General features: G+C 38.5%; 1 protein-coding gene across 3 annotated transcripts; it reads right to left on the bottom strand.

Moving 5' to 3' along the window:
• Positions 1-10924: 10924 nt before the first annotated feature.
• HNRNPK (heterogeneous nuclear ribonucleoprotein K) lies at positions 10925-26794 on the bottom strand. 3 transcript variants are annotated; one of them, XM_053702447.1, is made up of 15 exons: positions 26231-26340; positions 23639-23723; positions 23456-23553; positions 23288-23344; positions 22153-22196; positions 21307-21379; positions 21035-21148; positions 19966-20094; positions 19583-19890; positions 18204-18240; positions 17451-17466; positions 16134-16198; positions 15791-15960; positions 15060-15138; positions 10925-13399 (listed from the first exon to the last, which is right to left on the bottom strand). In XM_053702447.1, exons 2-14 carry the CDS (start codon positions 23685-23687, stop codon positions 15099-15101), a joined length of 1200 nt encoding a protein of 399 aa, XP_053558422.1. In that variant the 5' UTR covers positions 23688-23723; positions 26231-26340; the 3' UTR covers positions 10925-13399; positions 15060-15098. The 3 variants fall into 3 exon arrangements, with proteins under 3 accessions (XP_053558422.1, XP_053558423.1, XP_053558420.1); XM_053702448.1 differs by lacking the exons at positions 10925-13399; positions 26231-26340 and adding exons at positions 14255-14418; positions 26747-26794; XM_053702445.1 differs by lacking the exon at positions 10925-13399 and adding an exon at positions 14255-14418.
• Between the last annotated feature and the right edge of the window lie 43 nt (positions 26795-26837).

Genomic DNA, 26837 nt, shown 5'->3' with positions numbered 1-26837 from the left:
GGATTCTAGTCAAGGCCTGACAAAAAGATTGAACATCTGGAACATCTGCCAGACGCTTGTGTAACAAAATAGACAAAGCAAAAATCTGTCCCTTTAAGGAACTTGCTGACAACACTTTCTCCAATCCTTCTTGGAGAAAAAATAAAATCCTGGGAATCCTAACCCTACTCCATGAGTAGCCCTTGGATTCGCACCAATAAAGATATTTACGCCATATTTTATGGTAAATTTTTCTAGTAACAGGCTTGCGTGCCTGAATCAAGGTATCAATGACCGCATCACAGAACCCCCGCTTAGATAAAATCAAGCGTTAAATCTCCAAGCATTCAGCTGCAGAGAAATGAGATTCGGATGATGGAAGGGTCCCTGAATAAGAAGGTCCTGTCTCAATTGAAGCTTCCACGGCGGCAGAGAGGACATGTCCACCAGATCGGCATACCAAGTCCTGCGACGCCACGCAGGAGCGATTAGAATCACCGAAGCCCGCTCTTGTTTGATCCGTGCAATCACCCGGGGAAGGAGAGCAAACGGTGGAAACACATAAGCTAAGTTGAACGACCAAGGCACAGCCAAGGCATCTATCAGTTCGGCCTGAGGATCCCTGGACCTGGATCCGTACCTCGGGAGCTTGGCATTCTGACGAGATGCCATCAGATCCAATTCCGGTCTGCCCCACCTGAGAATCAGGGTGGCAAAGACCTCCGAATGGAGTTCCCTGTCATATCACAGTATTTCTCTCTCTCTATACTTCACGATTACCACTTTTGACTGTCTCTTTAAACATAATATCACATGACCGTTATGCCTTTATAAGCCCTCCTCTCTAATTCAACTGTGCTTGGTAATTTGATTCGCATGAGGAGTGAACATAACTTTCAAGAAGCTCTGTCTCTTACATCAAGTGTTTTGCTAACCTTCAATCTGCAAATGTTCTTTTGAATTACAGGACACCATTCTTTGTTCAGCAACGCTAACTGACATTCAGCGTGTCTGCAGGAGTTCGGCGTCTGACGTCATCAGCACTCCGGGAGTCAGTGTCGCAGCTCCTCTCTCTTGTCGGATTCAGTTCTGCATTCTCCGGACAACTCATTCACCAGCTTAGCAAGGACTCCACAAGTACACGCTGGACAAGAAGTCAAGGGTATCGTACATTCCATAAAGTTATCACCGTAGTAACGCTAATATCATATTAATCCAAAGACTGTTTAAACTAACAAATCAAACCTTTGCTTATACGTTACTAATGGAATGATTGCATGATTAACATCCTCTGCCTACAACCTGGCTATTTCTGCATGCTACATAATTCTATAACAATCTTGTTGTTTCTATGATTAAGTTTGCATATGAACTATACTACACTAATCATTCAAGTTCTGTATATGAGTGATACGCTACATTCCGTATGAAGTGATACTAACAGAGCTACAATTACACAAAGTTTGATAATATTTCACATTCTCATAAGAGATTATCTCATTATTTAGCAATTAGCTAATATATCATTTTGGAGAGTATTTGCACATACATTGTATCAGACTTCAAACACATTGTTGTGCATATCTCCTGCAACTAAAGTTAGTTGTAATTTTCTTTTGACCTAAACAGGTCACCCTCAGTCAATGAGAAAAATTAAGGTTCCTAGTTTAACAAGGTAACCTAGGTTTGGTGTGAGACTGAGTGGAGTAGATACAACTGGGTTCTCATTAATTATATAATAAATCCTCACATTCCCATTCCCCCGGATGAAACGTCTGTCTGCTCAAAAAATCCGCCTCCCAGTTGTCCACTCCTGGGATGTGGATTGCTGACATATAACAAGAGTGAGCCTCCGCCCACTGAATTATCTTGGATACTTTTGTCATCGCTAAGGAACTCCTTGTTCCTCCCTGATGATTGATGTAAGCCACAGTCGTGATGTTGTCCGACTGAAAACGTCCGTTGTCACTATCACCCATGAGGGTCTGTGGAAGCACGTCCCTTGGGACAGATGATCCAGCGACAACCACCAAAGAAGAGAGTCTTTTGTCTCCTGATCCAGATCTATCTGAGGAGACAAATCTGCATAATCTCCATTCCACTGTCATGCTCAGTTGTAGAGGTCTGAGATGAAAACGAGCAAACGGAATGATGTCCATTGCCGCCACCATCAATCCTATTACATCCATGCACTGAGCCACTGATGGCCGAGGATTGGACTGAAGGGCTTGGCATGTATTCAGAATCTTTAACTTTCTGACCTCTGTCAAGAAGATTTTCATGGATATAGAATCTATTAGAGTTCCCAGGAAAGGAACCCTTGTCTGTGGAATTAGTGAACTTTTTTCTAGATTCACCTTCCACCGGTGAGTCCTTAGAAAGGACAGAACCATGTCAGTATGAGACTTTGTCAGTTGGTAAGACGACGCCTGGATTAGAATATCGTCCAGATAAGGCGCCACTGCAATGCCCCGTGGTCTGAGAACCGCTAACAAAGACCCTAGAACCATCGTGAAGATCCTGGGTGCCGTGGCCAGCCCGAAGGGAAGAGCCACGAACTGAAAATGTTTGTCAAGGAAGGCAAACCTTAGGAACTGGTGATGATCCTTGTGGATAGGAATATGAAGATATGCATCCTTTAAGTCCACGGTAGTCATATATTGGCCCTCCTGGATCAATGGAAGAATTGTCTGAATAGTTTCCATCTTGAAGGATGGAACTCTGAGAAACTTGTTTAGACTTTTGAGATCTAAAATGGGTCGGAACGTTCCCTCTTTTTTGGGAACCACAAACAGTAAAACCCCTGCCCCTGTATTGGAACGGGGCAAATTACTCCCATGATGGAGAGGTCATCTAAACAACGTAAGAACGCCTCTCTTTTTATCTGATCTACAGACAATCGTGAAAGAAGAAACCTTCCCCTTGGGAAGGAATTTTTGAACTCCAACTGATACCCTTGAGACACAATTTCTAGGGTCCAGGGATCCTGAACGTCTCTAATCCAAGCCTGGACAAAAAGAGAAAGTCTGCCCCCTACTAGATCCGCCCCTTCATGCTGTCTTGGTAGCAGCGGCAGGTTTCTTGGGTTGTTTACCCTTGTTCCAACCCTGGTTAGGTTTCCAGGTGGGTTTGGCCTGAGAATAATTCCCTTCCTGTTTAACAGAAGAGGAAGGGGGGATTCCCTTGACGTTTCGAATGGAACTAAAATTATTCTGTCGGTGACCTTTACCTCCCGTAATGTCAGAAATTATCTCCTTCAAGTCAGGCCCGAACAGGGTCTTACCCTTGAAAGGAATCGCCAAGAGCTTTGATTTAGAGGACACATCCGCAGACCAAGATTTTAACCATAAGGCTCTGCGCACTAAAATGGAAAAGCCTGAATTCTTAGCCACCAATTTGGCGATCTGAAAGGCGGCATCCGTAATAAAGGAATAAGCCAGCTTAAGGGCCTTAATTCTATCCATTATTTTTTCTAAAGGAGTCTCAGTCCTAAGGGACTCTTCTAGAGCGTCAAACCAAAAGGCAGCCGCAGTTGTGACTGTTACAATGCAGGCCGTCGGTTGTAATAGAAAGCCTTGAATATATAACTTTTTTAAAAGACCCTCAAACTTCTTATCCATGGGGTCTTTGAAAGGACAACTGTCCTCAATAGGGATAGTCGTACGCTTAGCCAGGGTAGAGATAGCTCCCTCCACCTTAGGGACCGTCTGCCAAGAGTCAAACGGTGTCAGCTATAGGGTACATCTTCCTAAAAATAGGGGAAGGGGAGAACGGGATACCCGGTCTCTCACATTCCCTTGTAATAATATCCGAAATTCTCTTGGGAACGGAAACACATCGGAATAAGAAGGGACCTCTAAGTATTTGTCCATCTTACTCAATTTCTCTGGCAGGACCACAATAGAGTCAAAGTCGTCCAAAACCTCTCGTAGCAAAAGGCGGAGGTGTTCAAGTTTAAATCTGAAGGACATGACGTCCGAATCTGTCGGGGGTAATGCACTTCCTGAGTCCGACAGTTCCCCCTCAGACAGAACCTCCCTACCCCCCAATTCAGAACTCTGGGAAGTTATATCGGAGATAGCTATTAAAGCATCAGAAGTTGCAGGGACCACGTGGGCCTCTGTCCTGCTGCGTTTGCCCTGTAGCACTGGCAACTTAGATAAAACTTCTGTAAGAGTGGATGACATAACTGCAGCCATATCCTGCAGAGTAAAGGACGCAGACGCCGTTGAAGAACATGGCGGCGCTTGCGCGGGCGTTAAAGGCTGTGACGCTTGGTGAGAAAGATACGGCATACACTCAATCTCATTAGTCTGAGGACGTTCATTAGACATATCTTTATTAAAGAAAATTAGCTCTTCACACTGTAAAGCCCTCTCAATACATGGGGGACAAAGTGTAACAGGGGGTTCCAGAATGGCATTCAAACACAAAGGGCATGTACTCTGTTCAAGGTCATCCATTTTTTACAACCTGAACAAAAAGTAATTTTGGTAAAAAAAAAATAATAATTATCGTACTGTATCTTTAAATAAACAATCTGAATTAACTTAATACATGAGATAGAGGGCAGATCTCACAAACTCTGCGCAATGACCTTTAGAAATAAAATACTTTTGAAAATAGCTAAGTCACCTCACCGCTGCGGCTCCTACCTGTTTTCAAGTAACCACCCTAACTCCGCAACCACTGCACTCCTAAAGTCGCTTGTAAAGTATCACCACAAGCAGACTTAAGAGCCGTGAGGAGAAGCTGCCAACCGGAACAGAAATAGAACTGCGCTGTCAAAGCGCACACAACGTAAGCCCCACCCTTCGTGGGCGTAAACCCAAGGCAATCACCACAGAATACCGTCATGTACCGGAGTCTCGCAATAAACATTATACCCTCCGGAAACTGTCCCCAGCGTCAGCCAGACCGATATAGTTCGCGCACACACCATATATCCCAGCACTTCTAGCCCAACATACAATGCTAGAATATCTGATTATAGTGTATCCCACATAATCTTTCCCAGCGCTTCTAGGCCCATAATATAATGCTAGAGTATCTGGAGCAATCCACTATTTCGGCATTTTACATCTACCCCAGCGCTTCTAGGCTATTAGCTGCCAGATGTCTGGATATACTGTTAGAGGGAAGCCCCTCAAAATAAAGTACAGTTAATCTGAGATATGCTAGCAGCCCAAGAATAAAAAAACTGCACTTACCTTCATGCTGAGGAAGAGCATGACAACTTCACTGTGTCAAGAGGTCCACTCTTCCTCCTGTGAAAGTAGAAGAGTCTTAGTTACAATCCTCTAAGACCATACACAGAAAACGCAGAACATGGGAGGCGCAGTGGAGTCAAAAATCCACCAGTTCCCAAAGTCTAAAAGACTATCCAGAAGCTGCTCTGTAATAAAATAGCACACTTTGGCACCATTTAAAAATAAAAAACTCTTGATTGAAGAATCTAAACTAACACCTCACTTTACCTCTTCCTATCACTAACGCAGGCAAAGAAAATGACTGGTTGGGGGGGGGGGGGGGGAAGGGAGGAGCTATTTATGCAGCTCTGCTGTGGAGGTCTTTGCCTCCTCCTGCTGACCAGGAGGTGATATCCCATAAGTAAGGATGAAATCCGTGGACTCGTCATATCTTGTAAAAGAAATGTTTGTCCAGAAAGGCAAACCTCAGGAACTTGTGATGATTTCTGTGGATAAGAACATGAAGATATGCATCCTTTAGATCCACGGTAGTCATATATTGACCCTCCTGGATCAATGGAAGAATGGTCCGAATAGTTTCTTGAAGGATGGAACTCTGAGAAATTTGTTTAGACTTTTGAGATCTAAAATGGGTCAGAACGTTCCCTCTTTTTTGGGAACTACAAAGAGATTTGAGTAAAACCCCTGCCCCTGTATTGGAACGGAGCATATTACTCCCATGGAGGAGAGATCTCTTACACAGCGTAAGAACGCCTCTCTTTTTATCTGGTCGACAGATAATCGTGAAAGAAGAAACCTTCCTCTGGGGAAGGAATATTTGAACTCCAACTGATACCCTTGAGACACGATTTCTAGTGTCCAGGGATCCTGAAGTCTCTTATCCAAGCCTGGACAAAGAGAGAAAGTCTGCCCCCTACTAAATCCGGTCCCGGATCGGGGGCCGCCCCTTCATGCTGTCTTGGTAGCAGCAGCAGGCTTCTTGGGTTGTTTACCTTTGTTCCAAGACTGGTTGGGTCTCCAGGTGGACTTTGCTTGTGCATAATTCCCTTCCTGTTTAGCGGAAGAGGGGACTCCCTTGAAATTTCGAAAGAACGAAAATTGCTCTGTTGTCCCCTTTGCTTAGATGTCTTATCTTGAGGGAGGAGGTGACCCTTACCTCCCGTAATGTCAGTGATCTCTTTCAAGTCAGGCCCGAACAGGGTCTTCCCTTTGAAAGGAATAGCCAAAAGCTTGGATTTAGAGGACACATCCGCAGACCAAGATGTTAACCATAAGGCTCTTCGTGCTAAGACGGAGAATCCTGAACTCTTAGCCGCTAATTTGGTGATCTGAAAGGAAGCATCCGTAATAAAAGAATTAGCCAGCTTAAGGGCCTTAATTCTATCCTGTATTTCTTCCAAAGAAGTCAAGACTCAAAAAGCAGCCGCAGTCGTGATTGTTACAATGCAGGCCGCCGGTTGTAATAGGAACCCCTGAAGAACATAGAGTCTTTTAAGGAGTCCCTCCAACTTCTTATCCATGGGGGTCTTTGAAAGCACAACTTTCCTCGATAGGGATAGTCGTACGCTTAGCCAGGGTAGAGATAGCTCCCTCCACCTTAGGTATCGTCTGCCAAGAATCCCGAATGGTGTCAGCTATATGGTACATTTTCTTAAAAACCGGGGAAGGGGAGAACGGGATACCCGGTCTTTCCCATTCACTTGCAATATTTTCCGAAATTCTCTTAGGAACCGGAAAAACGTCGGAATAAGAAGGAACCTCTAGGTATCTGTCCATCTTACTCACAGTCGTCCAGAGTCACCAAAACGTCCCGTAGCAAAAGGCGGAGGTGTTCAAGCTTAAACCTGAAGGACATTACGTCCGAATCTGTCGGGGGCAATGCACTTCCTGAGTCAGGCAGTTCCCCCTCAGACAGAGCCTCCCTACCCCCCAATTCAGAGCCCTGGAAGGGTACATCGGAGATCGCCATCAAAGCATCAGAAGTCGCAGGGACCACATGGGCCTCTGTCCTACTGCGTTTGCCTTGTAAGTTGCTGGCAACTTAGATAAAACTTCTGAAAGAACTGAACTTCTGAAAGAGTGGATGACATAACTGCAGCCATATCCTGCAGAGTGAATGAAGTGGACGCAGTTGAAGAACACGGCGTCGCCTGAGAGGGCGTTAAAGGCTGTGACGTTTGGGGAGAAAGTTGCGGCATACCGAGTCTCATCAGTCTGAGAAACATCCTTAGATATACTTGCATTAAAGAAAATTTGTTCTTTATACTGTAGAGCCCTCTCAGTACATGAGGGACAAAAAGGAATAGGGGGTTCCAGGTTCCACATTGGCATCTAAACACATAGAACATATACTTTCCTGAAGGTCAGCCATGACAAAAACAAGCAATAGCAATATTGGTCGTAGTACCGTATTAAAAATAAAAAGCAAGAACTTTGAGAAAATTTGCTGAAAAACGAGTGTACTATGTCTTTAAAATTTAAAACTAGTTTTTACTGCTCCGCAATAAACAATGCAATAACAGGGAAGCACTATAGGGCTTTCAGTAAATCTCCCTATAAAATGTACACTCTAACTATGCATAACGCCTTAGGGACAGAATTCAGCACTTGCACCTAGCCACAGCTCCGCTTACCTGTCCCCACAAATCACTTAATAGCACTCCGTGAACGGCGCGCCTAAGACCACTTGTGAACATTACAGACACAAGCCGACTTAGACCACACCGGAGCCTCGAGACATGCTGCCGATCATCAGGAGTCTGGATATCCACTGCACGGATAAGCGCGCGAAATGCTACGTCCCGCCCATCGTGGGCGGAAACTAACTGCCCCGGAAAAATAGAGACCGCATTGGGAACTAAAATGTCAGTAACAAAACGCAATATTTTAGAAAGTGTACTGTGAACCACCAATGTGCCTCTTCAAACAAAAAAAACACACCCCTGTCCTGCCATTAGCTTAGCAAAAGTTAAGGTTAAGACACGCCCACAATTTATGTATATCCACCGGACTAATATTCGAGCCCACTGATAGTACAGCTGAACTTCAGCTCATCTAATAAATAGGGGAGACCCATGCACACAATTTATGTACCCTGTGCAAAACTGATTACCCCTTCCCGATATAGGGAATAAATGCCAGTCTGTTACTCAATCTCCCCAGAAGCAAACGACTGTACATACCTTCAAGTGGATCCCTACCGAAACCAGGAAAACAGTCACCCACGCCCTTGTCAGCAGCCGGTTGGACTATGGCAATGCACTCTACGCCGGCTCCACCATCAAACTCCAAAAGAGACTCCAATGTATCCAGAACGCCTCAGCCAGACTCATCCTCGACATCCCCCTCCAATGCCACATCACCGAACACCTAAGGAACCTTCACTGGCTCCCCATCAACAATAGAATCACCTTCAAGCTCCTTACCCACGCGTTCAAGGCCCTACACAATACATAAGCCACAGCGTAAATTTCTACACCCCCGCCAGACAACTACGATCGGCCGACCAAGCACTTGCAGTCATCCCCCGCATCAGCAAAGCCACAGCGGGCGGAAGATCCTTCTCCCACATAGCAGCAAAGACATGGAACACCCTCCCTCTGCACCTCAGACAATCCACCTCCCTTATAAAGTTCAGAAAGGACCTCAAAACCTGGCTCTTCGACTGAACGCCCATCCCCCCCCCCCTTTCCTCCTATCTACCTTCCCTTAGCGCCTTGAGACCCTCACGGGGGATTAGTTTGTGCTCTATAAGTACCCGATAGATAGAATGCTGAGCGCAGCATGAACCCACACAATGAAGATGTTCTTTTCATCACCTCCAGCAGATCTGTGGGAACAAACAGGGTCTTAGATATCTGCTAAGACCATCAGCAGGGCAGCAAACAGTATGGGAGTCACAGAAGAATGAAAATCTCACCAGTCCCCATTGCTGGAAGCCTGTAGCTCTCGCCCTGAGTAAAATAGCACACACTAGTACCATTTAAAAATAATAAACTCTTGATTGAAGAATCTAAACTAACACCTCACTTTACCTCTTCCTATCACTAACACAGGCAAAGAGAATGACTGGGGTGGGAGGAGCTATATACAGCTCTGCTGTGGTGCTCTTTGCCTCCTCCTGCTGACCAGGAGGCGATATCCCATAAGGATGAAATCCGTGGACTCGTATCTTTTAAAAGAAACTGATTATTTAAGTTTTAATTTCACGATAAATTGATTATATAGCAATAATTTATTTATCTGCCTGTTCTCATGCAATTACCTTAATTTATCTAGTTGCATTTACATAACAGCCTTCTGTGCAAATTCAAATCTCAATTGTTATTGACACAGCTAATTATATTATTTAATACCAATATATGCAACCTTTTTTTTCTTCATTCAGCAAGTGTTAATTTTCCTTCTACTGCCAGAAGAAACCTCTAATGTGGCCAAGAACCATACTGCAGAATTTTCTTAGTTCTTCCTTCTGCATATTAGGGCCCAAGTACTGGCTTTCTCCATAACAGACTACTCTGAAGCCTCCTGATATTAGGATCTTATATATTTTATACTTTAGATTTTTTAATAGATTTTGCTTTTATTGTTTTAATACATGTTAAATGGAATATTAGATTTAGACATTAGGTCACTAATTCGGTGCACTTTTCTTTTAGGATGTAATTTTGTTCAAACATGGAAGACAAAGTGTTGTTTATAAAAGCCACTATATGTAATAAAATAAAAATTGTTCAATTGCAGGGTTATTTACAGTTTATAAATACTTGCTTTGAAGTCTCAAATTATCTGCATATAGCAGGATGTCTAGTGTATTATAAAACATATTCAGTGTAATTATGTTCTTACCTATGTATGAGTACTTTAGTCCTTAATAAAGTGAATGTAAACTATGATGAAATAGTGCTCGGTTTTTAAAAATACTATTAAAAACAGGGGCACTTTCATTCATCAAAGTTTACATTGCAGCGGATTTTACAAATACTTAACTTCTCTTGAAACGCTGATCCCCGCCTCCTGCAGGTCCTCTGTACTTCGTCAGCAATGATGAAACCAGTTTCCTCAAATCACGGCTTCCCCACCCCAGGAGTATCCATCTGGTGAGATCATGCCGTGATTGGAGAAAGCCGGTTTCGTCATTTCTGTGTAAGTACAGCGGGAAGAAGCAGGCAGGGGGAGGAGAAATCAGCGATCCGGCGTTTCAGGAGAAAGTATCTGTAAAATCCGGAGCAATGTAAACTTTGATGAAAGTGCCCGTTTATAATAGGATTTTTAAAAACTGGGCACTATTTCATCATAGTTTAAATTCACTTTAACACCATAGGTCAATGGCATTTGCCTTGTAAATGATCCTATTAGAACTAATGAGTTGGGTGGTTATGAACCGATTTACCCAACCTGAAAAAATTGCCATTTAAAGCATTGCTTTGCTGATAAACGTGCTATGTGCCATCAAGTCACCTTATAATTTGATAAAACCAATTTTTTCTACAATACCCAAAATCAATACAAATATATTGCACATAATGGCAGGTCATGCTCTAAGATATAATTGGATATGGTGGACATGTAATAGTTTGTAGTCATTCAATGTTTATGTTATTGAGAAAGCTATAAGCAGGTTTCTAGCTTGAGTTGTCAGATGCAGATCCCAATCATATTACACTTACCATTCATTACATTTTAATACCACTTTTTTTTTTTTTATGTTAAAAACAACTTCAGTGATCGCTATATAAATTAGTTTGTTCTTATTTATTTTTTAAGAATAAGGGTTGCAACATATAGAGAATGTTACAGTAACTTTAAGCTCAGAGTCAAGAATAACATTATCTTGACTTAAGAACATCTTCAGGAAAATCTAGCAAATAAACCATAAACTTGGGTTTTAAATCAAGTAAACGTTACAATTTTACCAGAACTGTATCTCCACCGGATTAATAGTTTTCTCTTTTCATGCATTGTCAGAAACAAACAAATTTGACATCCTTTTACAGCAGTATCTATTCCAGATTCTTTGTACATGCATTTGACAGGAGATAGATTAATAAATTAAAAAAAAAGGGACACTCAAGTCAAAATAAACTTTTAGGATTCGGATAGAGCATGCAGTTAAGACACTTTCCAATTTACTTCCATTATCCAATTTTGTAGTCTTTATATATTCACACTTTCTAGGGAACAAGAGCAAGTGCCCAAGAACATATATAATAGTCTGTGATTGGCTGATGTCCGTCACGTGATGCAGGGGGCCAGACAATGGGAGAAAAAAATTAATTTGGCAGAAATAAATCTACTTATTTTAAATTCAGAGTAGGTATTAAAATCATTGTCTTTTTATTATGCACTTAATTATGCAATTCTACTGCATTTAGTGGTCCTTTAAGTAGCAGTGATTGCATAATAGAAAAAGCCTCCAAATTTTTCACCATAAGACAACTAAACATATCTACAACACATTCTGTAAAATTGCTTTTACAAAGAAGTCCCGATGAAAAGCATGCTTTAAATTGTCAAAATAATAAAAAAAGGCTTCAAGAGACTATATAAAACTGCACAAAGACCAATATAACCCACCCTTGCTATATACACACACTGAAAGCTTGTGGAATCTGCAGCTAAAAAAATAAAATGATAATTAAAAGCAGAAGCATTGTAAGAGTCCTACTTTAGTCATACAACTCTTGCATTAACAAAAAACTAAGGACGAATTAGCTTATGTATTCATTGCTCATTATACATAAGCTATATCAAGTCATCTCCCCATTTATATTAATTTTTTTAAAAAAAAAAAAAAGCCATTTCATTAATGTGTAAAATCTCTTACTTATAAAGCACAAGAGAATTGTGCTGAGGTTAGAAGCCGCCAAAGCAGTCTAAAAATAATTTAACATTTTAATCAAAGTCTTAAACCATCACTCCACTTACTACAAACATTTTTATAACCAACTATGGCCTAGTTTCCATTGCAGTGGTAACGTTTGGAAACTGCTGGTAAAAACATTTATCTCCATTAAAGTCTATGGAGAATTTTTAAGTTGCTACCAGTTTCCAAACTTGCCACCTTAATGGAAACTAGGCCTATATGTATGTATGTGTGTGTATGCACAAATATATAAACTGTCAAATAACGTGTGAAAATGGATATATGTATGATTCGCATTTTATGATGAAACATCTTTGCACTTTCAGAGCCTGCATAAAAACAGTGTGAATGTATATGCGTAACTGCATAATAGAGCCCAAGCATTATGAGTGGGGATGCAAAGAACCCTGTCCCTAGGTTTCTGACTTAAAAGTTCAAAATTTATACAATGCTCCAAAGGAAGAGAAATAAATGAAAAACACTAATTCAGAGTGACAATTTTATAACAAACTTATAAAGCATACTGGGGCATTTGCTTTAAAATATGTGCAGGGAAAAAAAAAAGACAAAAAAAAGAAAACAGGGAAAGTCCTAAGAGGTATAAGGTTTGTTTCACTAAGATTTTGTTTGAACTGGAAGTTTTATGAATTGAGATTTCAGGCACCCTGGTTCAAAGTATAAAACAGTTTTAAAACAAATACCCTACATGTTGCTATTTTAATCCTGTTGCCCCCATACCAATAATAAAAAAAACAAAAACACACAGCTGGTCAGCTCTTAACACACTTCACGTGACTAATTTCAGTTACAACATACCAATGTCAAAGTGATAAAACAGCAATGTGTATAATTTGCACATTGTTACAGTGAAAATAGCACATCCCACAATTTAACAGACATTCCAATACGGAAAACCCCCCTCAATTTAGGGCACAAACTATTAAAATTATAAAAAAAAAAGTTCAAAACATTAACTTTCCATTTGTTTCTAAAGAAATTAACACAAAAATGTATAACCCAATTTAGATTTTCACATGAAAGCTTTAGCGTTCCCCCCCCCTCTATGTAAAAGGGGGGCCTTTATAATAAGAAAAAAAAAAAAAAAAGAATATATATATATATATTCACTCGGCTCTACTAAAAATCAGTACAATTCTCTTGGAGATGGAGTATTCTCACAGATGTTACTGTATTCTTATCGCTTGCTGGTTATTTTTAACAAATGCATCCAGAGATCCAGATCTTGATTTGTACTCCATGAGCAACGAAAAAGGAGAAAAGCATTCCAGGTTTTTTTTTTTCGTTGTGGCTGTTCTAAACAAAATATTTTGGAATCCACTTAATCCTGAAAAAGAAATTCATATTTTGTTCCTGATATAGAAAACATCAAAAACATATAAGAAGTCTGAACCCAGGAAACACAAGGCAGATTTAAGAATAGAACATACAAGTTATATAAAATGTTGGTTTGCCAAAATTTAGTTCACTCGTGCCAAAACATAAGCACATTTTCCAATCTGTATGCTTTACTACATACTACAGTTTTACTGGCATCCTTCTAACAAGCCTCAACGGTTATACAGTTTGGTACTAGCCCTATGAAGCACAGCACTGTCTAACCGTAAACCTGGTAGCGTGGACTTAATGAACAAGCATCTATTCTTAACCTTTAGATCACTAGTTATTTAATGACTCTGCTTTCTTACACCGAGGACAAACGATGCATTTTCTTTATTCAATGAAGATAAAACCATTTTTATTTAGTAGTTGTGTTTGTGTGTATTGTTCTTCCTGCCTTAACAGCATATTTGGTCAAAAATTATTTTTTTTAAAGCCAAAGCAAGTTGCAACAGTGATGAAATTAGCCATTTCTTGCACTTGTCCAATAATCCAGCAAAAGCAGTGTTTAACACAAACTGATCAGTTTTTTTTTCCAATCTAAATGGGTGAAACATTAAAACTAATGTTTTGTAATGTATTAAAAAAAACCAAAAAAAAAAACCAACACACACACAAAAGAAAGCTAGAAAAAAAAAAAAAAAGTGACACACACGGCAAAGAAATTATAATAAAGAACTGAACAAAATGACAGAAATATATCCGGACAGGTTCTGCACACATTTACAAACACCACCACTATGCCTTGAATGAAAACCCATTTAGATTTGAAAAATTTAACTTTGACAAACACACAAAGCCCTTATTTTTAATTAAAATGTTTTATTGCAAGAATAGAAAAAAAAAAATTTAAAAAAAAAACAAGCTGCCACAAGTGCAAAGAACTAATTTCAGAACTGCTCACTGTACATTTCCTCGTGACATCAAACTTGTAGCAATTTTCTGAATCAAAGAGCCACAGTTATCCTAAAAAAAAAAAAGGCAGGAACATTTTTAAATAAGTATATATATATATATATTTTTGATATATCTGAATTGAAATGCAAGGCTAAACTTTGGCATGTGTACATTAATTAAAAAGCATTGTTGCAGTTGTTTAGTTGTGAAATTCTGCAAACAATATTTTAGGCAAATATGGAACAAAGTCAAAGTTTACTAAATTTATTTTAAAAATTATAAAAGGACTTAAATACCACAAAACATTCTGTCCACTGTTCAGTGGTTAATGGTTACAGTCAACTTCCTTATGAAACAGTGTATGTGAAGCAGAGTACCAAGTTATACATTTTTCTTTACTCAACAAAAAAATTTAAATGAAGTCCACGCATTCTGAATCTGTTTCCAAACTGTATTGCTAAATCGCAGTCAACCTCATTTAATGAAATGAGCTAAATCATTACATGTCAACACAAATGTTTTAAAGCTACACCTTAAATGTAGTACACCTATGGAGCAGAGGAATGTTGGCTTTTTATTACTTTTTAAACAGAAGCAAAGATAAAAGACAAAAAAAAAAAAAAATATGATGCAGGACTCCTTCATTCTTCACTAGTCTTAGAAAAACTTGCCAGAATACTGCTTCACACTATAAAAAAAGAAAATCTTACATTAGAACCCTTGAGCATGTGCCTCTCAATGTTTAGAAGTCAAAACCCATAAGCATAATCTTCAGAATACTGCTTCACACTATAAAAAAAAGAAAATCTTGCATTAGAACCTTAAAGCGCATATGCCTTTCAAAGATTAGAAGTATAGATCCCCATAAAGTTTTTAATTTTTATTTACTTTAACAGAACATGGCGGTTAAAATAAAGGGATATTAAAAGATTAATAATTTGAGAGGAAGAAAAAAAAAAAAAAAAAAAACAACTTCACCATGTTAAGTAAGCAGATTTGTAGAGTCTAAGATGGTTAACGAGAAAAAAGGAAGCTGTGAAACACTGCATTAAGGCACCAATTCAACCCATTTCAACTTGTTCTGTAGAGGCATGGTCTGTGCCATATGGCAGACTGTGATTTGTTGTCAATGCTGTTATCTAAAAACAACAAAATCACTAGTCTTCCACACAGAACTAAACCAACATCCACTGATTTCTTCTAGATTTATTTTTAAATCTACAAAGCTTATTACAAGTTTATACACTTTTGCAGCTGTTTCACGACAGAAAGGACGAGTTGTTAATTTCTTCAAGAAGTGTTAGTTACAAAAAGGTCTTCATTTTAGTAAGAAACAAGGAAGGAAGAGAGAATAAAAGGCTAAAAGGAAATAGAGTTAGGGTATTGAGAAAAAACAAAACAAACCCACAGCCACTAAAATACTTATGTATGACACACTTGCCTGTTTTGAAGCAAATACTGTGCATTCTGTATCTGGTCTTGGGTGCCTATGATGGTAATAATTCGATCATCTGAGCCCTCCAAAGGTTCGTCAATTTTAATTGATGCACCAGATTCATGGCGAATTTGTTTAATTCTCTGACCACCTTTTCCGATAATTGATCCTGCCAACTGGATAACATACAATTCCAGTTAAGATGAGCCACAAGAACTCTAGAGACAGTGTAACCTTCACCGAGTAAAGTTAATGAAAAAAACATCTTTCCTTATTAGCCACAATCAATTGATATTTTTTTTTTTTATAGAAAAGGTGTTTGCATGCTACTGCAAAATTGTTAACTTACATCTTTTGGAATGGTTACTTGGGTTGTTATGACAGGTCCACCAAGGTCACCATAAGATCCTCGACCTAAAAATAAAAAATGAAGACGTTTGTAACAAAGGATTAAGCCTAACCCCTTAACGACCAGCGCTGTACCCTGTACGACACTGTTGCCCTGGGCCTCTCGCTGCCGCAAGGTTAGGAGGGAGGCGGGAACAGGTGAGACCGCTACACTACAGAAAAAAAAAAAATGTATGCTAAAAGCGGCAGGGAAGGGGGGGGGGGGCAGGATTTGGGCAGATACACTACATTAAATTTTTTTTTTTTTTTATTTTCATTAAAATAAATAACAAAAATAGAAAACTGGGAGTATGAAAGTACAGTACTTAAGATGGGGGTGACGGAGGGAAGTGTCAGGTGGGTGAATAATCTCTACACTGAAGCTGAAATTAACTTTACAAGCTATCTGATTAATCCCTTCACTGCTGGGAACAATAAAAGTGTGGTACGCTGCTGCAATTAGTGGCCTTCTAATTACCAAAAAGCAATGGCAAAGCCATATGTTCTATTTCCTGGGGTCCCCAGAGAAGCTTTTAAAACCATTTGTGTCATGATCGCACAAGCCGTTTTGTAAATACTTTCAGTGAGAAACCTAAAGTTTAACAATTTTTTTTTTATTTGAACACATTTGGTGGTAAAATGGTGGCATGGAATATACCAAAATGGGCCTTGATACTTTGTGTTGTCTCTCTCTATATCTATCTATATATTTGAAAGGTAAATTAAAAAAAAAAACAAACAAACAAACAAAAAACCGCTCTATTTCTGTTTAAATGTAGTGATGGCAAAAATGCTCTGGACTTTTGGGGAAGTTTTAGTCTGAAACACCCGGTTCTGAAAGGGACATTAAACAATCATTTTTTCTTTGCATAAATGTGTTGTGGATGATTTATATAGCCCATACAGGTTAAAAAAAAAAAAAAATAGTTTTGCTTATTTTTAAATAACATTGCTCTGATTTTCAGACTCCTAACCAAGCCCTAAAGTTTTATGAGAATACCGTCAGCTACCTACTCCAGCTTGCTCCTGTTTGTGTAAAGGGTCTTTTCATATGCAAAAGAAGGGGGAGGGGTGAGTGTCTTATTTCCCACTTGCAGTGGGCTTTCCAGCTACCTTTTCAACAGAGCGAAACAGAGCTTCTAAGTAAGTTTTTAAACAGTTTTATACTGGATTTTTATATCAGTATCTGTGCATCTTTTTCTTTATAGGAGTGTCTATTACATGCAGTTATATGAAAATGAGTGTATACTGTCCCTTTAAGGGGTTAACAAGCACATACCATATGCAGATGCTCCCTGAAGAATTGAGAACGATGAGAAGTATGCAAAATTGTGGCGACAGGTGCAAAAAAAAAAAAAATTATAAAAAAAAAAATGTAATATATAATTTTAAAGGTTGCATTAACATGTTAAATATGATAAAATAAGATTACAATAACTTTGCTAGATGTACTAGAATCAAAATATTACTGATGAAGCATAAATTGCTTACAGGAGCAGCGTACGTTTTTTTCCCCTTAATGTACTTCCAAAGACTTTTTTTTAGGAGTAATGGCTTTGTTGATTTGTGTATATGAAATAGCACAACCCATTAAAAGTTGGTGATCTTGCAGGGAAATATTTGCACACATGCTTCTTTATATTATCTATATCTATAAACCAAAGCCCAATACTTTAAAGGACCAGTAAATAAAAGTAGATTTGCATAATCAACAAATGCATGATAAAGACAATGCAATAGCACTTAATCTGAACTTAAAATAGTAGATTTTTTTCTGAAAAGTTTCAAAATATCTATTTCCACTCCCCCTGTATCGTGACAGCCATCAGCCAATCACAATTTTAGCATAATCATAGTATCAAAAAGGTGTGGTCAATATGCCCTGTTTATTATTATATATACCACAAACTATAACCTATAAATACTGCACAAAATAACAGCTTTGCAATTTGCGTCACAACTTTAAAAAAACATGGCTTTCAAGATATTGGTACACGTATAGGAATGACTAAATTAGATCTAAGGAACTTACCATTCCATCATAATGGTCAGGCCTTCCTCTTCGGTCCCTTAAAAAAAAAAAAAATATATGTTTTAATTAAAATGAGATATATATATAAAAAAATTGGAGATGGATAGAGAAGGCTAGAGCGTTATAAGAGATGGGGAGATGTATACAAATATATTTTATATGCATGTGTTCTCCCCTGGACTTTTTTTAAAGGAATAAATTTTAGCTAAAAAAGTTAAAATTAGCCAATATTAAAAAACGTACACACACGTCGGGTGGCACTATGGAGTAGCTGGGTGGGAGCAGTGTAATTTGCAATTATAACAATTTACAAAATCTTACTGCACAAGAGAATCACACAATTATACAAAATGATTTAATGACAAGTCCATTAAAAGGGACAGTCTACTTTAAAAGGTTTGTTTAAAAAAATAAACACATTTATTACTTATTTGCCAGTTTTGCATAACTAACACTCTAATACACTTTTTACCTCTGTGATTAGCTTTTATCTAAGCCTCTGCAGACTGCCCCCTTATCTTCCTTCCTTTGACAGACATTTTAGCCAATCAGTGCAGGCTCACAAATCAGTGTTTCTTAACTGCGGTCCTCAAGGACCCAGAACAGGCCAGGTTTTCATTATAGCTGAACTAGAGCACAAGTGAAATAATCAGCAGATGTGTTAGAGCAGGTTAATAACCATGGTTACTGATCAGCTGATTATGTCGTCTGTGCTCTAGTTCAGCTATAATGAAAACCTGGCCGGTTGGGGGTACTTGAGGACAACGATTGAGAAACACTGCCACAAATAACTCCACGGGAGTGAGCACTTTATATGGTACACATGAACTAGCGCTGTCTACAACTGTCAAAATGCACAGAGATAAGAGGCAGCATTCAAGGGCATATAAATTAGCATATGAGCCTACCTAGATTTAGTTTTCAACAAAGAATACCAAGCAACAAAGCTAAAATCTGATAAATTGTTTGATGATTCAGATATGGGAATGCAATTTTAAAGTTTAATTTTGACTAGACTTCCTGGGGAGATGCATACATATACACACCGCCCATTTCAACACATTAATGGCTCTGGGAAAAAGCAGTATATTTGTTGATATGCATGGAGCATTTTAAACTGAAGCCACTTATGTGTTTTTATTAAACCTTTTAAAAATAAATACACTCCCTGTGGGGATAGTTACATCTGTATAAAGTTTTAAAGACATTTTCCTGCAAGTACTTTACATTTAGTGGGAAAGTGTTTAAGGGGTAATACACTATGCTGTGATTCGTTTTCTCCTAATATACTGGACTTCAGTGAGATTATATTTTTGCAAGTGGGTGTGTGCTTACTCTCTATATTTATTTTTTAAAACAAGAAACCCCTAAACACTTACCCTCCTCTAGGTGGAGGAGGCGGTGGGAGTGGAAGATTACGTGCTCTGCTGCCACCTCTGCCCCCACGACCTGGGGGAGGTGGGAGTGGTCCTCGTCTTGGACTCATATCATCATAATCTCGCCTTGACTGTGGTAGAGGGCGGCCACCTGGTCCTGGGGGCATCCGATCAAAACCACCCCTGGCATGCATGGGGAACCCCATAGGTCTTCCTCGTCGATCATCAAACATCATTGTAAAACCACCATAATCATAGGTTTCATCATAGAAATTAGGGTCATATGGCTGTGTACGTCCTTTAACTGGGGACTGCAGGTGAAAAAATAATAAATACATTTTCCTGCAAACCTATTTTAGTTTGTATTGTACAGGACTTTTGCTTACCTCTGATATAAGATCAAGTACCACTTTGATGCATTCAACCACTCTGTCAGGTTTTCCGCCAATGAGTACTACTCTATCAGTAGAATGGGGGCAACACTCCTGGAAAAGCTTAATTGTTGTCTGTGTATTCTGCAAAATAAAAAAAACGCAAATCTGAACATATCAAATTATACTGTAAGTTTGTGATTAACTATAAAAAACAACCCGTAACTATACCATATTAATAAAAAAAAAGGGGGACAATTAAGTCTAAAGTAAGCAAAACACTCATGATTTAGACATGACATTTTAAACAACTTTCCAATGTACTTATATTAGCAAGTTTGCTTTATTCTCTTTGTATTCTTTTTTCAAGACTAAATCTAGATGGGTTGATAGGAGGAGCATGCACTTGTCTATAGCAGTCTATGGTAGCAGTGTTTGCAACTATGTATCACACTGCCATAAACAATGTTGCAAACACTGCTGTCAGATGGCTTAAAAACACATGCACGCTCCCGATCGCACCTAGGAATACTCCTTTACACCCATACAGTCCTAACTGCGCTAGGCTTTAGCGCCGTTAGGATGGCATGGAACATCCTAGCCACTTCCTGAATGGGATCACGGGCTGGAGGGGGTGACTAGCATTATAGGCACTCCCGACACGATTCCAGCATTGAAATCACGTTATCACATGAACAATTGTGTGATTTCAATTTGTACTTATATTCGTTTACATCAGAATTATGATCCGATGTAGACAAATAAGTATCAGGAAAGGGTTAAAGGTCACCAAAAGAAATAAGCATAATTTATAATAGAAATAAATTGACAAGTATCTTAAAATTTTGTGACCTATCCAATCAAGTTAAGTTTAATTTTGACTTTACATATTATATCATGGGGCAGGCTGTTCAGGGCATAAGAACAAATCACAAGGTATATTGTAGACGGTAGCACTTTCCCAAACATTTTTTTCCTATCAAAAATAAAAAATGTAACATGCCTCAATATTCTTTTTTCTGCAATAAAGTAAACATCTTTAAAACAGAATTTTTTTATTAAGGAAAAAGAAATCCACACACACCTCTCTAAGTTCCTTGATCTTCGCACCTTTTACGCCAATAATTCCTCCTGCCAAGCTCTGGTGAATCAATATCCTTAACTCACAATCAAAGTCATTTCCCTTGTAGTGCTGATACTAAAGAAATAATAGTTTTAAGACAAGATTTTTACATATTTAAACAAACAAAAACAAAATCCAGAAAAAAAAAAAATAAAAAAAAAAAAAAAAAAATAGATGATTCCCAAACGCCCAAATTTTATTTAAAAACTCAGTATTAAGATAAAACCACCTACCTCTTCTAGAGTTGGAATAATCTTCTTTAAGATTTCGCCAATTGTTTCTATATCAGCGCTGATGCTCAATATACTGGATACCAAATATAACGTATAAGAATAAAAATAAATTAGTAATTCCATCAACCAATATTTCCTTTAAAAAGGATGTTGATATTGCGTAATCAAACAGCTTCTGATTTTAAAAAACGGACATGCATATTTTTGTTGGTTCTATTACAATTGACAGGGAAGTTAACGTTTAGTTATCTGTGAGGGAAAAGGATTTCTGGTAGGACTCAGATTAAGTGGACAAGAAGGTGGCACAGAACTGGAAACAAGTGAGTGATTACATTCCCCATTACCATTACATTAGGATACCCTAACTACCGAAATGTCCTTGGCACACCTAAGAGAGAAGGCTGGAAAATGTGGTGGTGGACAGTATGAATGAGATTACTTTAAAAAAAATAATAATTTCACTACTAATGGCTTTGAAGGGAAAAAGCAACAGAAAATATGAAGTGAATAAGTTAAAATTTTGTTAAGCAAAAAGAAAAATACAAATATGAAACAAGCAATGTTGAAGGAATCAGGTGGGCCACGAAGACAGAAACCACTCAAACAACGATGTACAATGCTGTAAATGTGCAAAGCCTAAAACTACATTTCTTCCCTCATTTATAAAAATAAGTGGGTCCGTAGATCTTATGTATGATCAGCTCAGTGAGGGAAGAGAAGAAGAACAAAATCATAAAAAAATAAAAAAGACAACACTATATATAGGGGAAAGCTAATCATAAAGGCATGTAATAATACATTTCTCTTTCTAAATCAGGCAGTGAGGCATAAACTGTTGGGACATACCGCTCGGGGCCACTGCTGTCTGGGACTGAAACACTGGAATTGAACTGCATTGGTCATTGGCGTTCGAGGATGTTGGCATTGGGCATGGGCATTCAGATGTCAGGAAAAGTACCCATTGGGCAACGAGCACATTTTTGGGCATAGCCAACCAGGGTTTTCACATGGGCGTTCAGGGGTGGATGGGCCGTCATGGTGGGCAACGCAGGGGTAAGACGATCCAGAACATGGGCAACGGAGATAGGTGGCCAAAAAAACAAGGAGAGGGAAAAGGGGGGGAAAAGCAATACATTTTAATGTAACACAAACTAAATTTGTTTTCAGTTAATGAAACAGTATTAAGGCATACTGTACTATATTAATACAATATTGATTGGACCTAAGCTACTTTACTTGTAGATAAGTGCTAACAGATTCTCAATGTACCCGGCAGCTAGAATTTAACAAATGGAGTAGGCTGGCTCATGAGTGTAGACACATCCTCTTTAGGTCACCTAACCGATTTGGGATATGAATATAGAAAGAAAATTAAATAAATAAAAAAAAAAATAAAAAAAAAAAAAAACTATATAAAAGAAAATGCTATGGACTTAATTACACAAGAAAAAAAATTCAGAAAAGATTTCCTCATCTTATTTAAAGTGGCAAAGCAATAAAAACACAAAAATTTGCCTTTAACTGAACATGTAACTATTAAAAAATAAATATATTGTTGAGGATTAAATCATGCTGCATTATCAAACTGAGTAATGCATAGAAGAAACAAAACAAAAAAAAACATTCACGTATGAACTATGTGTTGTTCAGGTGTCTAATCACAAGAGTCAACCCACTTAGCAATCTAAGGTTTACTTTATACTTTACAAAGACTAAAATATTTATGAACTTATCTTGCAAAATATACTAGCAAATTGTAGGAAAGAATAATGCAAATATATTTCAAAATGTTTTGTGTGTGCGTAGTGTCTACAGCTATAATATTAAAAAAATACAGATTACCCTCTACAAATAACTATAATGTATATTTTCCTCTAGCTTAGACCCATCCACAAAAAAAAAAAAATACTTATTCCCAAAAGACCAAAACAAAAATGTCCAAAAAAAAAACCCCTAAACCAAAACGTTTGCGAACACTCACGTCTGTCCGAAGCGCCTTAATATTTTTTCCACCTTTGCCGATTACTGCTCCAGCATTCTGAAAAGAAAAAAAAAAAAAAACAACAATATTATGTCAGCAAAAAGTCTTACAAGATAGGTATAATAGAAGTGACAACTCATGTCTAATTTTTTAAATGTAAAATCATACTTTGCTTTGAAGCAGAATACGAAGCTCAACCATCATGTCCGTGTTTCTAGATCTCTTGAAAGCCTGCTCTTCCTCCATATCTTCTGCTGGACGTTTACCTGAATTATGACATATGATATGTAAAACAACAAGTATTCATAAAAGAAAATGCAAAGCAATATTAGCTAATATTGTTTTACTCACCGTTAGTTTCAGTGTTGGTGAATTCAACCTCTTCCTGCTCTGTCTCCATCTTCCTTCACTAAACTTAGAAATCGGTGGACGCTATCTGTCAATAACCAAACATATAAAATAAAGGTTTGGAAACAAGAGATTGGGAACATGATGCTGTTCTAGGAGCACCCAATAAAAAAATTCTGAAGAAGCACATCAAGGTTATAAACAAAAAAAATTGTGCTGGGCGGGAACTCTATGACACAATCATACCCAAACAACCTATGAAATGTAGCAATTTGTATTTGTGATGCCTTAAACGCAATAAGCATTTTCCAGATCCAATCACAGCAATACACAATCATATTATGATTATATGGAACAGTGGCATTTGACCCTACACTAAAACCTAACAGATAATAGTCTTCACTTGTCTCCTCAACTGTACAAATGTAGGGGGGTAAACTATCAAAATAAAAATGGTTTTATTTAAATTAAGTGTTAAAGTATTTCTAGTTATAAATGATAAACTAGTCAAAGAGTGGGAATAGCTGGTATTGCAACTATATTTTTCCAGCACATGGTAAGCTGTATTTGCTGGTTTTTCAGTTTATAGCCTACTTTAAAATATTCTAAAACAAACTGCTGCATTTTTATGTATATGCCAAATGAGGTTTGTATGCGTGTCTTAGTTCCTAACATTCAAACAGATGTGATTTAGGCACACAGGACTTCATCCAAACCCCTTTCAATAACCTGTAAGTGTAGTCATCAACAAAACCAGATAAAGTCTTACCCCAATAATACATAGCTCTTCTGCAGCCTACCAAAAGTAACATTACAATTATATCCCCAGAGTAAAAGTAGTGTCCATCTATTAGATAACCCATTACCTGAAACTACTAGCCCTACATGCTCAACTTGTGCACCTTCTGGGATGTGCTTTTGGATCCTTTGTTAAGATCTGAATGTGGTTTGTAGGATTCGGCTCTTCCAGAGACACATTGATTCTTGTAAAAGATCACCAAATTAAGATTTGTGAATTTAGATCTTAGTGTGGTGATCTATGACAAAAATCAATCCAGCTGAATCCTACAAACCGCCTCCTACTTCTGCATTGGGGTCCTAAAGAAAGATCCGAATGCACATCCCTCAGCCATCTACCATCATTTGATAAACTGCAGAAAAAACCCCCACACAGGCTTTAGATATGTGTTGCTGGGCAATAACATCCTTAGCTACTACAGTATTGGGGAACAATATACTGTACTGTGCTAGATCTATTTCTGTAGATCTACACAACAATATTATTTAACAAAAGTTAAAGGGGTTAATTATACACGTACTTTGTTTTCTATGGAATGTGTGCCACGTAGTACTAGTAAAAAAAAAAAAAAAAAAAGCATATATGATTTTAACAATGGCTCAGCTCCCTGCCCCCCGTGTGACATTAGCCATTCTCCCCAGAGACAAAGAGCGAAGCACAAGATCTCTTCCAGGCAACCGGGCCAGAACAACCCCGCCCCCTCCTCCCCTATGCCGCAAGCTTCCGTCGCCATCCATTTTGTGGCTGAAGGAAGAAAGGCATACAGCATGGCGGACGTGCGAAACCTTACATGAAAAAAATATATACTGAGACAATCAATGACGAATGTTATAAAGGTGTTCGATTATTAACCACAAGCACTGCAACTGTATAGTTCTTTAAGTATATATGGAGACTGTGTTGAAAATGTGATACCTATTCTAACAGCCATTAAACAAATCCCGAACCTCCTTGTAAATCCAATCGAAGTCATGTTATGCCGAATTAAAATCTTACTCTACCACACGTTTTGAAGTATTTTTTTTTCTTCAAAGGCCGCTATGACTGAATCTACCCTCACGAATAAGAATCAATGATGCATATGCACGACTAAGAGCAATACGAGAAATGCGTAACATTTCTCAATCTCCATAACAATAACCAAAACACATTACACCTACCACTATAATGAATACATTGTTAGCTTCTACAGTACGTACAAGTATCTGTAGTTAATTCGCATACAGTATTCTGGCTGCACAGTAAACCGAGACATTTTCTCTCCCACCAGCGCAGATCCCAAACTGCGTCAAATAGCGGTATAATTAAGTAGTGATGCAGCGAGGTGGTTATATGTACGAATGTCAAATACGTGAGCTATCAGAAACTAGTTGTACCCAAATTCAATCGACATACTAACATAGCCAAACCACTATCGGTAAAGGATATATACCACTTCAAATTAGACGGCAGCTCGAACAGAGCTCCCAAACGATAGTGGTGACGTCACCGCCCCCTCCCGGCCTCTCTCAGCCGTCCAGACAAAAGGGAAGGCCAGGTACCTAGTGAAGGCCAGCGAACACCCCTCATCGAACAAATAGTTTATAAAATGTGTTAAACCTAACAGTAAGTATAGCACCAGATAATCGGTATATATGTAATAGCTATAATGAACCAACGTAAATTAGGGGAAAATGACGCATTTAAATTTGCCGGTCCCCCGATTTAGTCCGTGATGTTTTAGCATGCTATAAACACGGTTAAGTGTAACTTTTATTGATTAAATAGCTGGCTATAGACCGCCACACTGCGCTTACCTTGGTCTTACGTCGAGCCCAAGCTTCCTCCAGTACGGCCGAAACACAAGACGAAACCACACTACACTACAACCTATACTAGTGATGGGGGAACTGCATGGATAGCGGACTCTCATTGGTTGGGCATATACATGAATAGATTCTATTGGCCAACCAAAAAGCCAATCCAACGATAATGCCGCCCACAACCCTTTACTACTGAGAGTGTTCATCTTTTTCCACACCCCCAAGTTTAGTTGAGAATACAATTGGGTTTAGTTTTGGATTTTATTATATTTTATTCCTTCTTTGTTGCATAACCCATATACTAAACCACCACGACAAATGACGTTACGCATAACAGAGTCAACACCAGATGACGATACAACAGCAAAGTAATATTGTTTTTTTTCCACAATACAATTTTTTTTTATCCCCTCAGAAACCATTGCAGTGAAAGTAAAATATTAGCAATTCAAACACGTAATATTTTACTGACGCTGTATAGCAACATGACAAATGTACAGATCCATTTACCGGTTAGCGACCACCTTTCACACAGCTTGTTGCCAAGACAATAGAACAGAGTAAGGCAAAAGGAGGGGGCATAACACGGTGTCTCGCGATA

This window comes from Bombina bombina, chromosome 2 (genome assembly GCF_027579735.1).
Source record: "Bombina bombina isolate aBomBom1 chromosome 2, aBomBom1.pri, whole genome shotgun sequence".
NCBI lineage: Eukaryota > Metazoa > Chordata > Amphibia > Anura > Bombinatoridae > Bombina > Bombina bombina.
The sequence above is the reverse complement of the archived record's forward strand: the minus strand, read 5'-3'. Positions and strand labels throughout refer to the sequence as shown.